This window comes from Cyrtonyx montezumae, unplaced genomic scaffold (assembly GCF_038088225.1).
Source record: "Cyrtonyx montezumae isolate F1298 unplaced genomic scaffold, pur_monq_1.0 scaffold_7, whole genome shotgun sequence".
Classification (NCBI taxonomy): Eukaryota; Metazoa; Chordata; class Aves; order Galliformes; family Odontophoridae; genus Cyrtonyx; species Cyrtonyx montezumae.
Genome location: NW_027072078.1, coordinates 22533098 through 22548297, shown reverse-complemented (window position 1 = coordinate 22548297; position 15200 = coordinate 22533098). Strand labels below are relative to the sequence as shown.

Genomic DNA, 15200 nt, shown 5'->3' with positions numbered 1-15200 from the left:
CCTTATCTGCCATCATCTCTGTTTTTTTATCACTTCAATACTTGCCCTAGAGTGCTGGAGGAGTTTGGGTGTGATGGGTGCAGACACACTGTAGGGCACTGTGTGGGTGTATCTCTGGCTCTGTGCCCGGGTGGATGGAGGAGGGAGAGCTGCTCCCTGCAGCCACCAGGAAGGGGCAGAGAAAAGAGTTAAGTGGCTGCTGGAGGCTGCGCTGCACTGAGTCAATGTCTCAGCATTTTGCAGGAGCATAAAGCATTTCCTGCTAGACAGCCGAGCCAAAGGAAGGCACTGGGTGCCCCTTGGATCACCCCGGCAGCTCAGGGCAGGGAGAGGAGCTTGTGAAGCGAGCCCTGGCCAGGACATAGCGTTCCCTCCTGCAGTTGAGGATGGGCTGAAAAGATTGGATGGCAACAAATAAAGGGTGTTTGAGAGCCATGGGGGAGCTGTGGGTTCTTTGTGGACAGTGTATTGTGGAGGTCAGGCCATCTCTTGGAGACCAGAGTGGGAATTTCCTGGCTGTGGTATGCAGCCACCTTGCTGTCTGGCATGGGTACCTCTGACTGCTGTGTCCTCTGCAGCCAGCTGATGTGCTTAAGTGTCAGCAAGCACCTGAAGGGCACATGTTGGCTTTGCAGAGCTGGATGAGGCTGAGTGGAATAGGCTGGGGAAAGACGGGGAGGGAGTATCTAAGTGGGATTCTTACATAATTCATACCCAGGCAGCTTGATCTAGTGGTTGGCAAACCTGCTCATGGCTTAGAACTAAATTGTCTTTAAGGTCCCTTCCGACCCAGGCCATACTGTGATAGCTGTGAGACCTGGTTTAGGCGTAACCTGTAGCTCAGGAGCTTCCGAGTTGCTGGGGCTTGGGAGGATATCTAGGAATGAGTTGCTGTGTAACTGCCATTTCTTCTGTTTCTTCTCTGAGTGTACCAGTTGGTCTCTATGAGAAGTGTCTTGGGGAGTGGCTTTTCCATACATCCCTTCTCCACCCTTTCTCTTCTACCCTGCATATTGCTTGCACTCCTTCTGTGCCATTTTCCCACTGTCTTGTGGGTTTTTGTGTGTGTGTGTGTGAAGGAGGGAGTGATATCTGATTGGATGTGTTCGTTTATTCTGCCTCTGAAGAGCTGCATCCAACCTTGCTCAGTTGTGTGGGCTTGGGCCACACACCAGTGCCTCCATGTCTCCTTCCCTGCAGTGTTAACTGAGACCTGATGGATACTGCACTAATCCAGTGCTGTCCAGTCTGGCAGTGGTAGGCAGCAAACCTGGGTCCTTTCTGGGGTATGGTGGGCCAGAGGGCCTGGGGGGCACTTTGTACTTGGCAGCTCCTGCTACAAGGAAATTGCAACGCCAGTATAATCCCTGCTGGCAAATGTTTCCTGAGGTATCTGAGATCCAGGTCAACAACACCCACACTATAGCTATAGAAAAGGATCCTTTGCCCAGAGCTCTTCTTGAAATACTTTGCAGAAGTATGAGGCAGAGATCACTAGGGCTGCAGTTGGGGTTGGTCTGCTCCTTTTCCCTCCTCCTTCTGTAGGTTCTTCCCTGGCCACAGCTGTGGTGCATGTTCAGGGTCAGGTTTAAAGGCTCTATCTGCTCTCAGGCTGCAAAGGACAGGGGCTGGGCACCTGGGAATGAGGAGCAGAGTTTGTTAAAACAGCTGTGTGTATCCCTGAAAGAGCACCTCAATCCCCAGGGTCATTAGTGTACCGTAATGTGCTTTGGAGATAGATTGTGGTGGCTCTGGTGGGGAGATGTGAGCTTGGGGTGCCACCTGGGCAGGGTGCAGAGGGGGCTGTGGGCAGGGTGTTGAAGGTTACTTGGGTGAAACTCTGGGTTTGATACCTCAGTCAGCACTTGTATGCTGTATAAACACTGTAGACAGATAAGCACGTGCATGTAAAACCTCTCAGTGAGCTGTTGTTGGAGGGAAGCAAGTGTGGAGGGAGAGTGACGTTGGTGAGGGCGATGTGATCCTTGGCACCACGCGAGCTCCCTGTGATGCTCTGGTGCTTGAGGCTGGCTGGGTCCTGTCCTGTAGCCCACATATGCTTTGAGGCTCTCCAAAGGGATGGAGGTATGTTTTTAATGTCAGACAGCTGCCTTTCTTTGCATTATCCTTTTCTCCTTGCAGCTCAGGGAGCAGCAGGTCCGTTGTAAGCTCATCTGTTTCTCTGCCGTCTTTTGGTGGAGGTGCCTAAAGGTCTCAAATCAGATCCTGAAAACTTTCAGTGCTGGAAATTGGTAGTGGTTTTGAAAATGTTGGCGAGACTACGTGGCTTGATCCAGACGTTAGCTGATGGCCGTTTGGATACGCTTCCACATCAGCCAAGTCCTCGCCCCATTGAAGCTAATGGGAATTTTCCTTAAAAAAAGACATAATAAAATTGCATTTTCTTGCCATGGAGGAGGTGTTTCATGTGTTCAGGAGAACTTCGGCTATCTGCTTTGATTCTTGCCACACTTGTCCCGCCCTGCACAAAGCGCTCTACCTTTTGATCCAAAATAGCACAGAAGATGTTTTCCACATGCCATAGGAAAATGGAAGAACTATAAAACATAATTGTTTTGGAGTTTGGCACTGCTCCGTTCACAGATATATTTAGTGTGAATTGAAATTGGTCAGCGAAAGGGCGTTTGCTGGGATGACAAACGGATTATGGTTGTATATCTGACTCAGTTGCATACCTGCCCATCCCATGATGGTGGGGTTGGTAGGTGGCTGAATTAGTCTATAGTCATAAGCAGGCATGCATATCTCTCTTCTCTTGAGCAGCATGAAAAGTTATTTTGGCTGTAAGTGGCACTATCTGTCTCTCTTTTCCTTCAATGTCAAGACTCCAGTGTTTCTGCTCCTGCCACTGCTGCCTGGTCCCTTTTAGCTCTTCAAAATGAGGCCCACCAAACCTGCGACTCTTCCATGAAGGAAAGGTGGAATGGATCTTCTCCATCCTGTCCCCTTTACTAGTTGCTGGAGTGGGGGGGAAACCATGATTGATGGCTTGAATGAATGTGAACAAGAGGATGGGGAAAAACAGGTTCTTCTTGACCTGAAGCCATCTCTGGAAGTCCCAGGTCAGTAGAACTCCTAAGGAGCAGCGTGGGCTTTGGGAGAGGGAAAAGATGTGCTGGGGCTCTGGACTCAGCCCAAAGTGGATCAACCCAGCTTGACGGCAGGGAGGAAGTCTTGCAGTCAATAGCAGCTGGACCTTTTTGGCCTCCACTCTGGGTTTGTTCCTGTGACGGGTGCCCAAGGAGCCAAGACCAACCTCTCCTGTCCCTGTGTGTGTTTGTGCACATGGGCTTGCACGCTCTGCTCCCACATGGGGTTTTCTTTGGGCTGATATTTGTTAGCGTTGGAAAGTGAGAAAAATGAGTGAAAATATTATCAGAAGCAGGTTTTGTGAATGAATCAGCCGACAAGAGGCTTACCAGCTTGCCTTGATTTACTAGGACGGTGCTTATTTGGGCAGATGTCTATGTATTTTAGTTGGAGGTAAGAAGGGGCAAGAATTGATTGGGAAAGTCACTGCGTTCGTCACGCTTCTTCTCTGTTGCTCTGTACCACTGGTCTTCTGAATGAAGCCGGGCGCTACATGGTATCCTAAATGCAGCCTTGATACTGCACTTGCTCTCCTGATGTCACTGTGAAGATGACAAAAGATGTCAAAAGACCTAAACCCTCCTGAAGTGGCTCATTGGGAATCAGCCCCTGGCAAGCCTTGCCCGTCTTCTGCATGGGACTTTTTCATTTGATCCTGTCTGAAGGGCGGCCTCATGGCCTTCTCTCTTCTCACTATGTGTTTCTAATTAACGGGGAGACTTGTGGATAAACAGAAGATTCCTGCTCAAAAGTATTCCTTGCCCAGCTCCTCGGATGATAGCCAAGGGAGCAATTGCCAGGCAGCAGCCCAGACATTGAGCTCGCCCATCTGGCTATCAAGCCTCATCCAAATTCTTGTCTGGAACCAGTATTGAGGAAAGTCACAGACTTTGCCAGATTGGTTTTGCCCCATGTTTGCTTTTCAGTCGCTACTTAAGCAGCTTAAAAACTTGCAAACAAAACTCATTTAGTATTTCTGGGAAGTGGGATGATCCCAGTACAGGGAGATCTGGGACCAAAATCAGGAGAGAATTCAAAAAGGTATTGGACACATCCACAAAGAATGGGGTGCATTGGTGGCTTTAAAATCCTGTCAGATGCAATTTCTAGCATGGATGTGCTGTTGCTACTAGCCACAGATTGGGAATGGTCCTTCTGAGGCACGTCCCCAAGCACATGCTGATGGTCTGCTGGGGATGGGATGCTGGGATGGGTCTAATCCAGCACTCTTGGGCTGTTCTGCCATCAGTCTGCAGGCAGCCACAGGCTGCGCGTTTTATGAGTAATTGTGGACAAAACTCTTCTTGCCTTTTCCCCTCTGGGATCCTAGGGTAGTAACACACTGTGGTGCTCTGTGGAAAAGAGCTCAGGGAGCTGTGACATTAAAAAAAAAAATCATAGTAACAAAATTTAATCTCTGTATCAAGACAGTACAGTTACATCCTAATAAGACATCACAATGCAGCTTCTAAAAGGAAGCTTGGATATTAGGAAGAAACCTTCTCTGTAAGAGTGGTTGGGTGCTGGCACAGGCTGCCCAGGGAGGTGGTGGAGTCACTGTCTCTGGAGGTGTTCAAAAAAGGTGGAGCTGTCACTGAGGGATGTGGGTTAGTGGGCAGATAGGCAGACAGTTGGAGTAGATGATCTTAGAGGTCTTCTCCAATCTTAATGAGTTTGTGTTTCTAGATGTTAAAACCTAAATGCTCTGCATGCTTATACTTCCAAAAAAGTAGGACAGACTCATAAATGGTTGTTACGTGAACTAAAGCATTGCGAGCCTTCTTTCGTTCGTAGTTTAATATGATTTTTTAATATGAGGATCTAGGGTGCTGGTTGGACTAGATGACCTTTATGTTTTTTTCCAACTGTTAGAATTCTATGATAAAGCTGAAATCAGAGATGCCAGAGACATTCTGGGCTGTGTTTGCTGATGATGAGAGCCTGACTGTTCTGGCTTTCCCTTGGTATGCAAAGATGCTTTGCATTTGTCACCTCTGCAGGACCAAAAGAAGCAGAGGGTGGAGGAGGTGAGAAAAGCCCAGTGTCATTCCAGCTTTTTTGCCAGCTGATTTTGAAGTGGCTGAATTAGGTAGGGGTTTTGTGGCAGAGCTGATGTGCCACATAGGGTGGTTCTGCAGTCAGAAGAAGTGGTCAAATCCAGCAGCAGGTAGGCTGCGTGCTAGCAGCTGAATGAGTAATGTACCACATGACAAATGATGTGAAAGATGATATGGCGAGGATGATTACTGAAATGGCAGGATCTCTGCGGGAAATTAGGGTAGCCATAAAAGAGCGGCAAGGTATTTTTGAAAGCCGTCCTGAGAATTTATTTTAGCACATTAATATTGAGTAAGTATTCCTGGAGATACTCTAGGGGATGATAGATGGACTCAAGGTATTGTTACTAATCACTGTGGTTTTCAGTTTTGGAGCAGAAACTCACTTGGCATCACTAACCCAACTGGACTTCTGATGGGAAAATTACATTCTTCGGGAAGTAATTTAGAAGGTCAAAGAAAAACCAGAAAGAACTTCTCCAGCAGCAATTTCCCCTGCTCTCTAAACTGTCTTTTAGTGCGGTAATAATAACTCCAGAATGAAAGAATCTATTCTCACCTTCCAGATGAAAGAGCTAATGCAATTTAAAATTTTTGCATGCAAAGATTTTATGGCTTGGTAACTGGCCACGCTTGAATGAGATCCAGGATGGGATGAACACATGAGAGGCCTGGCTGCGCTTGACCCTTTCCTTGTCTCCTCTCTCTCCTACAGACAACAGTGATGACCGGTCCGAGAGCATCCTTGCTGAGAACCACGTGGACAGCACTGGGGGGATGTTGAGTGGAGCCAGCAGCAGGAAGCCCATAAAAACAGGCATGAAGGAGCTGGCGGTGATGAGGGAGAAGGTGAACGAGCAGCAGAGGCAGATGGGCAAAGTGGGCAAGGCCCATCACAACCACGAAGACTCAAAGAAGTCGCGGATGCCGACGGGCAGGGTGAGAGGAGGAGAGGGGGAGGCAGAGCACAAAGAGATGCAGAGTGCAAAAGTGACATTTGCAATAAACTGCCTTTAAAAGCAAAAAAAAAAAAAAAAAGGGGAGGGGAAAAAAAAAAGCAAACGTTTATTTTGGCCTGAAGCTGGGGTTGAACACACCATCTGATGAACTTTGATGTGCTGGTGAGGAGGCGTTATTTTCATTGCAGCTTCACATTCTGACAGCAGAACTGGAGGGAGGGGGGGGTCCTGCAGGGCTGTGAGCACGCCGCTGGCATGCAACCCAGCTTTTGCACACCCTCTTTTCCCTAAGCAACTCCCCAGGGATGGCCTGAGGGATTTATGGTGTGGAACTCTGCCTGCTACAGGACAGCCACAGTGCAGACTGAGGGCAAGACAGTGGGCTGTGGGTCTCTCAAAAAGCAGGACAGTGCCCAGTGTCCTCCCTGGCCTGCTGCCCTCCGGTCCTTGGCCATGGTTTCCCTCTAGTGGGCAGCTTGGTCAAGGCAACTAGATGTCATAGGGTTGTAAACATCCCCCAGAAACTTTGTAATAAACACAAGGCATTTATATTTGGTGAGCAGAAGGACAGAGAGGGGCTTTGAGAACCTCACCTCCAAGGAACAGGCAAATCAGCTGTTTGTGGCCCCATCTTCTTAACACATGCTTCGTGTGCTGTCCCAGATAAACCTTGCTACTGAAGTCCTTTAGATCAAATTTAGCCTCACAGGCTGATGTCTGTGGGACAGATGTGGCTCCATAGCATGGTGCTGCTACCGTTGGCTTAGAGAGTCCCCATAATGCTGCTGCTGCTTGTCTAGGGGAAAAACAGCATATGCAGGAGGCAGGGAGGTACAGTGTTGCTCTGGCTAACACCAGGTGGAATTTAACTGGACTGCTTTGGCTAGGTCCTGGGCTTGGGGTCAGGCATCGGGTTGCTCTTCTCCATGTGAAGATTTGAGGTTATGACATGGCAAATGATCCCATTACCAGGATGTACATTTGCTTGTTTATTTATTTTTTCTTGGCTTCTTTCAGACCCCTTGTCAGCAGGAGCTGGATCAGGTCCTGGAGCGCATCTCTACCATGCGGTTGCCGGATGAGCGAGGTCCTCTGGAGCACCTCTACTCCCTCCACATCCCCAACTGTGACAAGCATGGCTTGTACAATCTCAAGCAGGCAAGTACAGAGAGCTGGGGACAGCTGCACTTGTGGAAGTGTCTCTGTGCTCAGCACTGCTCAGAAATTGTGCCTTACTCCTTAGGTGACACAAAGCAGGTCCCAGGGTTTGGGGACTGCTGGTTTGCTGTCCAGACCCAAAATGTGGGGCAGTTGCATTTCTCATTGAGGTATCATTACAAACAGGATGAGAGCTGAGCTTCCTCTTATCCCCAGTACCTCTGCAGTGTAGTACACCTTTGGTGGTTCCACCGCAAATTAAATGATTACATCATAGTGGTTTCCTAACAAGGGCTACAAGCATTGCTGCACCATCTGCTCCTTTCTGTTGCCTCTACTTAGGCTGAATGCCTGCAGCTCTGCAGGAGGTGTGCAGCAGGATGAACTTCAGGTTGGGGGAAGAGAGTGTGCACAGAGAGTGGTGAGAGAGATGGTTCTTCTGCTCAGGTTGGAAACAGGAGCATGCTGAAGCTTTCCTGGCATGGGCGTCTCCCAGGAGAGGCTTGTACCTGTGCCCTGACTGCTTCCTTCCCTCTCCATTTCATCTCCACACCTTCCCTGGACAGTTCTGTCCAGTAGAGCTTTGTAGCCGGACAAAATCAACTCTTACCTTTTCTGATGGGGACCTGGTTCAGAGCTGGATGTATGATATCTGCAGTGAGAGGAATGGCCACAGGCTCTGGGATATCATCAGATGCTGCAGTAGAATCTGCAGCAAGGAGGAAGCTCTCTTAAGCAGCAAAGCACCACCTGGGGACTGGCTTGCATTGATGGTACCTGGATGTGAGCACTTCTTATGGCTGTACGGAATGATCCCTTGGAGAAGACCCAGACATCCTGCTGTTTTCATGGCTACTTCCACCCCTTGTTAGGGAGTATTTATTAAAAAGAAAAAAAAAAAACTGTTAGAAAAGAGCAGATTGCTCTGAGGTTATCTTGCTTTGTCCTTCTCTGCAGTACTCAGAAGTTGTGTGTTGGCCGTTGCTGTAGAAAAAGAGAATGAAAACACTGCCTCTTCTGCCTGCCCTGGCTGAGGACAAACATGAGGCCATTCCCAGTTTTCCTTCCATCTGGGTTTCCAGAGTTGAGTGTCAGCTCCTTGTCCTTGGTTGAAAACCAGATGCCAATAAAAGCATTCCTGGCTGCTCCCACCTCCTGTGTGTCAGCACAAGGTGGAGGGTGCCTTAGTGTGCTCTCATGCTAGAGAAGGATTTTTTTTTAGTGTTTTGTTTAAACCTTTTCTCCTGCTTTTTATCCCCCTGAACAAGGCTGCATTCTGACCTCAGTCCAGCTGCGGACAATGGCTTGAATTCAGCTTTGCAGAGTACATGCAGAGTCTGTTGTGGGGGCTGGATCCTGCTGTGCCCTGTTCAGGGATGTATTCATTTGGGTATGGAGGCATGAGCACCAGGTACGAGATGCCTGCAGCAAGAGGTAGATGACAGCAGGACACTTATCTCTCACCAGAACAGGCTTTGGAGTGTAGAGGCCATGTCCATGCTCACTATGGTCACTGCTTCCGTGCTGAGATTGAGACTCCATTCCCAAACATAGTTGAGTTGGTCTGTGGGGCCATGCTGCCACATTTAGTTTGTTTAACCCAATTTGCAGGCAGAATGAAGCTTGTGCAGCTGCTGTGTAAGCATATTTCCTCCCTGTTCAGACAAGGACTGTGGACTCCATAGGTGCTTTTATCCACAGTTGAAAGAGAAGTGTAGTTTGGGGGTGACTGTCCTCATGGTTTATTGAAATCAGTTCAATGGTCCCATGCACAGGATCATTAAGGTTGGAAATGACCACTAAGATCATCTAGCCCAACCGTTCATGGTATGGGGGAGGAACCCCAGCCCTCAGCTGGAGTACCAGAGCTGTGATGCTGCTACAGTGCAGCATCCGTAAAGCCAAGCCATCTGTGCTGAATCTTCAGAGAAACTGGGGGGTGATGGTGGTCTTCTTCCTGTATCTCCTCAGCTGATGCCTACTCTATCCCTCTCCCTGCAGTGCAAGATGTCGGTGAATGGGCAGCGTGGCGAGTGCTGGTGTGTGGACCCCATCCATGGGAAAGTGATCCAGGGTGCGCCCACCATCCGTGGGGACCCCGAGTGCCACCTTTTCTACACAGCCCATGAGCAGGAGGACCGGGGAGCGCATGCCCTGCGGAGCCAGTAGATGGATGTGATCCTGCTTGCTGTGGCCCCGGTGCTGGATTTTTACTTGGGTTTCAGCGTGTCTCTTTTAGGCTCTGGAAGAGACCGGGGTTGGGTCCTGTGTGCTGCCCTCCTGCTGCCTCAGTTCCTGGGGAGGGAAGAGATAACAGGAGGGGAAGGGTGGGGTGGGGGGGAGGTTGCAAGGAGAAGGGACTGCTTTCCTATAGTCTTTTGCCCAATGTCAGCCAGAGAACCAGTCTGTTTTGCTCCTCGCCCTGTGGCCCTCCTCTCCCCTGCTGCTTTGTGGCATCTTCCTGCAGGCAAAACACCTTACTGTGGTGGGAGGGGGAAAGAAAAAAAATCAAACAACAAAGTTCCATTTCCTCCTTCCTCCCTCCCTTCCCCGAGACCAAAGACTGTAAATACTGCCTCTTGTGTCCTGCCTGTCCCCTGTGCGTTGGTCCTGGCGTGGGATGTGGTGTGGGAGGGAGGGAAGGAGCAAAGTCCCCACTTCCCAGTTGGAGCATGGCAGCACGATGGGGCTGTGTCCCTTGAGGGGGGGTATCGCCAGGGGATTGGGACAAGGCAGCCCCCTGAAGCATCCCTGGGGTGCAGCCAGCCCTGCTGCTCTGGGAGGATGGGGCCTTTGGGTGACTGTGGAGCTGAATGCTTGGTTTTCTGAGGGAACTGGAGGGCTGCTGCCCAGTATTTCTTAGGATTGGCTTGAGCTGAGGGAGCTAAAGTGAACTTGCCGGGGCTGGGTGGAAGGATGCCTGTGTAGATTTAGGATAATAAGCCAGGGAGTGTCTCTCCTTTCTTTTCTTTCTTTCTTTTTAGATAGGAAAAACCCATCTAAAACCTGCACTCCCAGCAGCTGCTCTTGTTCCCTCCATTTTTGCTTGGGACAGGAGTGAGCATCTGCTTTTCAGCACACTTTTTTTATTGTAAGTACAGTATATATCATGCTTTGTAAAGGCCCAGATACACACGCACCCCTCTGCCCACGTGCATGTTTGTATAGGTTAAATCCAAGCAATTGCAGGCACTCTGAGATGTTTTGCACTGGACATGCCACTCTGAGGACCGATGTGTCTCTGCCATTACTTCACCTGTTGATTTCTTTCTGTACAGAACACACCGATGCTGAGAATAAATAACTTCCCTGTCGCCGAAGCAAGGAGACTTTTTCTTCCTTCCCCCCATTTTTAACACGGATACCATTTGCAGAACAATTGCAAACGTCCTTGGAAATGTAGAGCTTTTTGTGGGACCTTGGGCAGGGCTGGGCTGGGCCCAGAGGGGTTGAGAGGTGCTGCCAGCATGCTCTCCTTGGGGCTGTGGGACAAACACCACAGCAGGTGCCTCCTGCTTATATCCCTCACCTGGGGGCTTGGAGCTGGGTAAGGAAAAGCAGAAAGCCTAAAACTCTGCAGCAATGGGAGTGCTGGGGGTTGTTGCTGAGTTTTGTTTTTTTTATAAGCCCCCTTCCTGGCCACAAGTTTCCTAAGCACAAAGAGTGGGACAGTCTGTGCAGATAGAGCCCCTCGTGTCCTTGCAGGAGTTTGGAAGTGTTGGTGGGGGAAAGGAAAGTGCTTTGAGGATGTGGTGGGAAAGTGATAGAGGTGTGTGTGTGTGTGAGAGAGAGGGAGGGAGTGAGAATGTATCAGGGACAAAGAGAAAGCACCTGAATGCAGAACTCAGTTACTGTAAAAATGATGCTACCTGTCTTCTGTTAACAGCCCAGGGTGTTCAGCTTTTCCATGTAAACTGTGCATGCTCTGGCTGTCAGCTGCAGTTTGTACTTCTTGTTTTGTTTAGGAACCAGGAAGTTTTCTTTTTGTGTTTTTCTTTTCTCTTTGGGAGAAGCTGAGCTGCATAAAGTTGGAATAAATTAAATGGGATGCCAGAAAACTGTCATCTTCCCCCTCCTCAACCTCCTCTATTAAATAGAGCATGTTTTCTTGCCTGTTGCATCGCACACAAATCTGGGCTTTTGCCCTGCGGGTGCTGTGAATGCTGAGCCCAATGAGCGGCACTGGGAGTTTTTACCCTTACTGGTCCCAGTTGTGTGAGCACTGCTGTCACCCCATCCCCTCTCTGGTCCTGCTGTGTGGGTCTTTCTGTAGTTCTCCACAATGCAGCATGCCTTTGAGTCCTCTCAAGACAGCATCTGGCCCACACGTGTGTAGAGGCTGTTTTGCTGCCTGATGGCAGCCAAGATTGGTGGTAAAGAATGGTTTTTGGCACACTTTGCTTGCTGGGAGGGGGTCAGCAGAAGCACCCTGTTCAACCTGGGAGCAACGTGAACTGCCAGGAGGATGCGTGAGAGCTTTGCAAGGGCACAGCACTGGCACCCCTGGGACTTCAGCACATATTTGGGTGAAGGTCAGCTCCTCCCAGCTTCCCAGCCTTCAGGGTTTTGGGTGCTTCTCGTTGGTGCTTGCACCTGGTCATGCTGTTTGTCAGCCAGCAGATGGACCTGTTCTCCAGGGATCATCCTGGCCTCGCTGGTTTTGTCTCTGCTGCCTGCACAGAGTTCCTGTACTACAGAGGGATAATATTATGGCCAAAAGGAGCTTGGGATGCCACGGTAAAGCAAAGAATAATGATAATAATTGCAAACTGTGCTTAAAATCACAGTGCTGACAGAAGGGGTTCTGTGTGGCTGGGGCTAACCAGCAACGTGGCATGGGATGTACTTCGGGTGAGCCTGATGGGTGTGGGGTAAATGTGACAAGAAACTGGTAGCACAGCCCTACACGTTCTGTGTAGAAAGCCACCTTTCATTGCAGGCATGACTGACAGTAAAGGGGACATTCTTTTCCCCCTGTGCTGCTCTGGGCACATGGAATAATGTTGACAGCTAAGGCAGATGGTGGGGATGGGGGCATGGGACAAAGGGGTGTGTGGGAAGATGAAAGGTTGTGTGGGCAGAGGGGAGGACATAGGTGGTGGGAAGGGGCACTGAGGGCTGTCATGAGGTTGTTGAGGACTACAGACTGGTTGGGCTCGTGTGCCTTGCAGGGATGGAGATGGGACATTCCTACTCACTGAGATGTTGGGGCAGGACTTCCTGCAGCCTGGAGAGCTTTGAGGCTCAGAGATCTCATCCCAAAGTGATGAGCTCCATTTGGGGTAGCAGCTGGGTGCTCTAGGATCTGGTGCCCATGATGCTGGAGGTGTTCAAGAAAATGGTAGGTGGAGCACTGAGAGGCGTGGTCTAGAGTGGTCACAAGTGTGATGGTTGGACCAGATGATCTTAGTGGCTTTTCCAATCTTGGTTCTATGGCTGTACAGTTCTCTCTCCTTTCATGACCCAGCAGAGCATGGGTGCTGCAAATAAACAGCTAAAAAATGTAAGGATGCCCTAAGCTCAACCTTTCAAATTTACCACTGTCATAGCAGATTTCTCTGGGCTTCAGAGCTTTCCTAAGCCAGGTTCCCCCTGCCCTGTCAGACCCATGGGGCTGGCTGAGCCCCCAGGCACGCTGTGCCTATGGCAGGGCTGACACACAGACACTCTACGAGGGTCAGGCACAGGCTAACTGAATGCATAACTTTATTAAATAAATGCTTTGTCATGAGAAAAGACAAAGATCAAAGAGTAACATAAATTATAAGTTGAATAAATAGTATACAGCAATCTTCACTTTTTAATAAAATGTGAGATTTTTTTCTTTAAGTACAAAATGCTAAACAGAGCATTAAGCTCTTCTTCCATTGTCAGTTTTTCACAAACTGCTTTTTTTTTTTCTTTTTTTCCCACCAGTAAGAGTATGAATATTTCTTGTGTACTGGAAAAAAAAAAAAAAAAGAAAAAAAAAAGACAACAAACACAACAAAAACGAAACGGGGGGGGGGGGGGGGGGAAGGAGAAAAAAAAAACAAAAAAACAACCAGAGCTACCGTATGTATGTAAAGCTATAAAAAGCTACCGTAAAATGTGTAGTGAGTATTGCTTAAAGAGTAAAAAACAACAACAAACAAAACAGGCAGGAAACTCGGAATCTGGTGTGTGAACGAGTGTGGTACAACGGTGGGTGATGTGTGCGGTGCTGATGTCTGTCCCGGTGGCGGGGTGGGGGAGGGGGCACGGTGAGCAGGGCTCCTCGCCAGGGCCAGGACAGTGATCTGGAAGCGAGGTGAGCTGTCGGTTGTTACATATACAATGCTCCGTTTGGGGGAAAAAAAAAAAAAAAGAATGACAACAAAAAACACAACACCAACAAGGAAAAAAAAAAAACCAAAATGAACCAACAATAAAAAAAGGATTTTTTCGTGGAGAAAGCAGAGAAAAAGAGAAGGGGGAAGAGAAAGAGAGCGGAGAAATAGTGCAAAATGCTCTTGTACTAGTGGTTTTCAAAGGCCACTGCAGTACAGACAAGGGGTAACCCAGCTGCTGAACATCTCCCATGGGAGATGTGGTCCAAGGACTGTCCTCACCCCTGCTCCAGCCTTTTCCTCACCCTGTGGCCACTGGCATGCAAAATGGCCAGCACCTCCCCGTGTGCCTCTCTCCCCCCAGCTCCCAGATGTGTCTGTTCTGGTTATACCACTGTGAAAGGCAAAGCAGGTCCTTCCTGCTCCTCTCTGCTGAAAATGGTGATGCTTTGTCACCATCCACTGGATTTTGGTGCCTGGGAGTCCACAGTTGGGACCCACTTTGCACTGGGAGGCTGGAAAGTCGTCCTGTGTCCCCCCTCCCAGTGTCACCATGGTGACCATGCCATTAGACCACCACCACCGGACTGCTCTGCACCCCCCTGGGAGGTGAGTTTACTTCAAAATACACATTCCTTGTGGACCTGCTGACCCTCTACCCGCTCCCATTCTGCCCACCCCTAGGCAGCACGGCTCCTTTCTCTGCAGCCAAAGGCTTCAAGTTTTGGGAAGTCAAACAATAACAACAACAACAACAAACAAAACTAAAGCAAGAAAGAGAGGGAAGAAGAAAGGAGGTAGGGCACTGGGGAAGGTGGTACTGGCCTATAACACTGGGTTTTGTACTGGGACTGGCAATCCGAGGATGGAGGAGATGGCGTTGATGGAGATCTGTGACCCTGGGGGTTGACGTGGCTCTTCCACCTCCCACCATCTTTACCCCACCTTCACCCTCCACCCAGCTCGATCCGACCTTACTCCTTCTGCTCCAGCCCCAGCTCCCCTCCAGCAGCGTGGCACGGGGGTTACCCCATCACTCCATTCCTGTGTTCTTTTTTTCGGTAGGGGGAACAAGATCCACATATGGTGGCAGTCCCCTCTGTTCGGCACAGGAAGGCACCTCACTCCCAGCTCCATATGTGCCCCACTAGGTTTCCGTGGAAGTCTCTTGGCAAAATCTGGGGGCCATCCAGTCCTGCCCTCTGCTGAGACAAGTACCCCTGTTGGGTGTCAGCGGGGCTGATCCCATCCCATGGGACACTACAATGAGGGCACTGAACCAGTGATGGGGAGAAGCCTCCAGTGGAGCTCCTCAGCAGCCAGTCCCCCTCATCCTGGCCCCACTGGTGCTGGGAACCCCCTCTTCTTCTGTGTCCAGCCCCAGGAGGCTCAGACGAGCACTGGGGGACACATTGGCTGCATCCTGCTCCCAGGATCAGATGCATCCTTCAGATGTCTCCAGGTACATGTTCACGTGCCAGGGCCATTACGCCCAGGCCCTGTGAATCCTCCTCTTACTGCAGGATATCCTCCCAGCACAGCCATCACAGAGACCCTTGTCGTGGGGAATTGAGTCCCAAAATCCAACATGGAAAATAAAAAACGCA

The 15200-nt window shown here is 49.7% G+C and overlaps 1 protein-coding gene across 1 annotated transcript in view; it reads left to right on the top strand.

Annotated features, from left to right (window-relative positions):
* IGFBP2 (insulin like growth factor binding protein 2) overlaps positions 1 to 11343 on the top strand; it is a 51902-nt gene extending 40559 nt beyond the window's left edge. Inside the window, exons 2-4 of the mRNA XM_065750476.1 lie at positions 5884 to 6107; positions 7145 to 7285; positions 9287 to 11343. Of these exons, the coding sequence (XP_065606548.1) occupies positions 5884 to 6107; positions 7145 to 7285; positions 9287 to 9454 (533 nt within the window). The 3' untranslated portion in view covers positions 9455 to 11343. The remainder of the gene's footprint in view (positions 1 to 5883; positions 6108 to 7144; positions 7286 to 9286) is intronic.
* The last annotated feature ends 3857 nt before the right edge of the window (positions 11344 to 15200 follow it).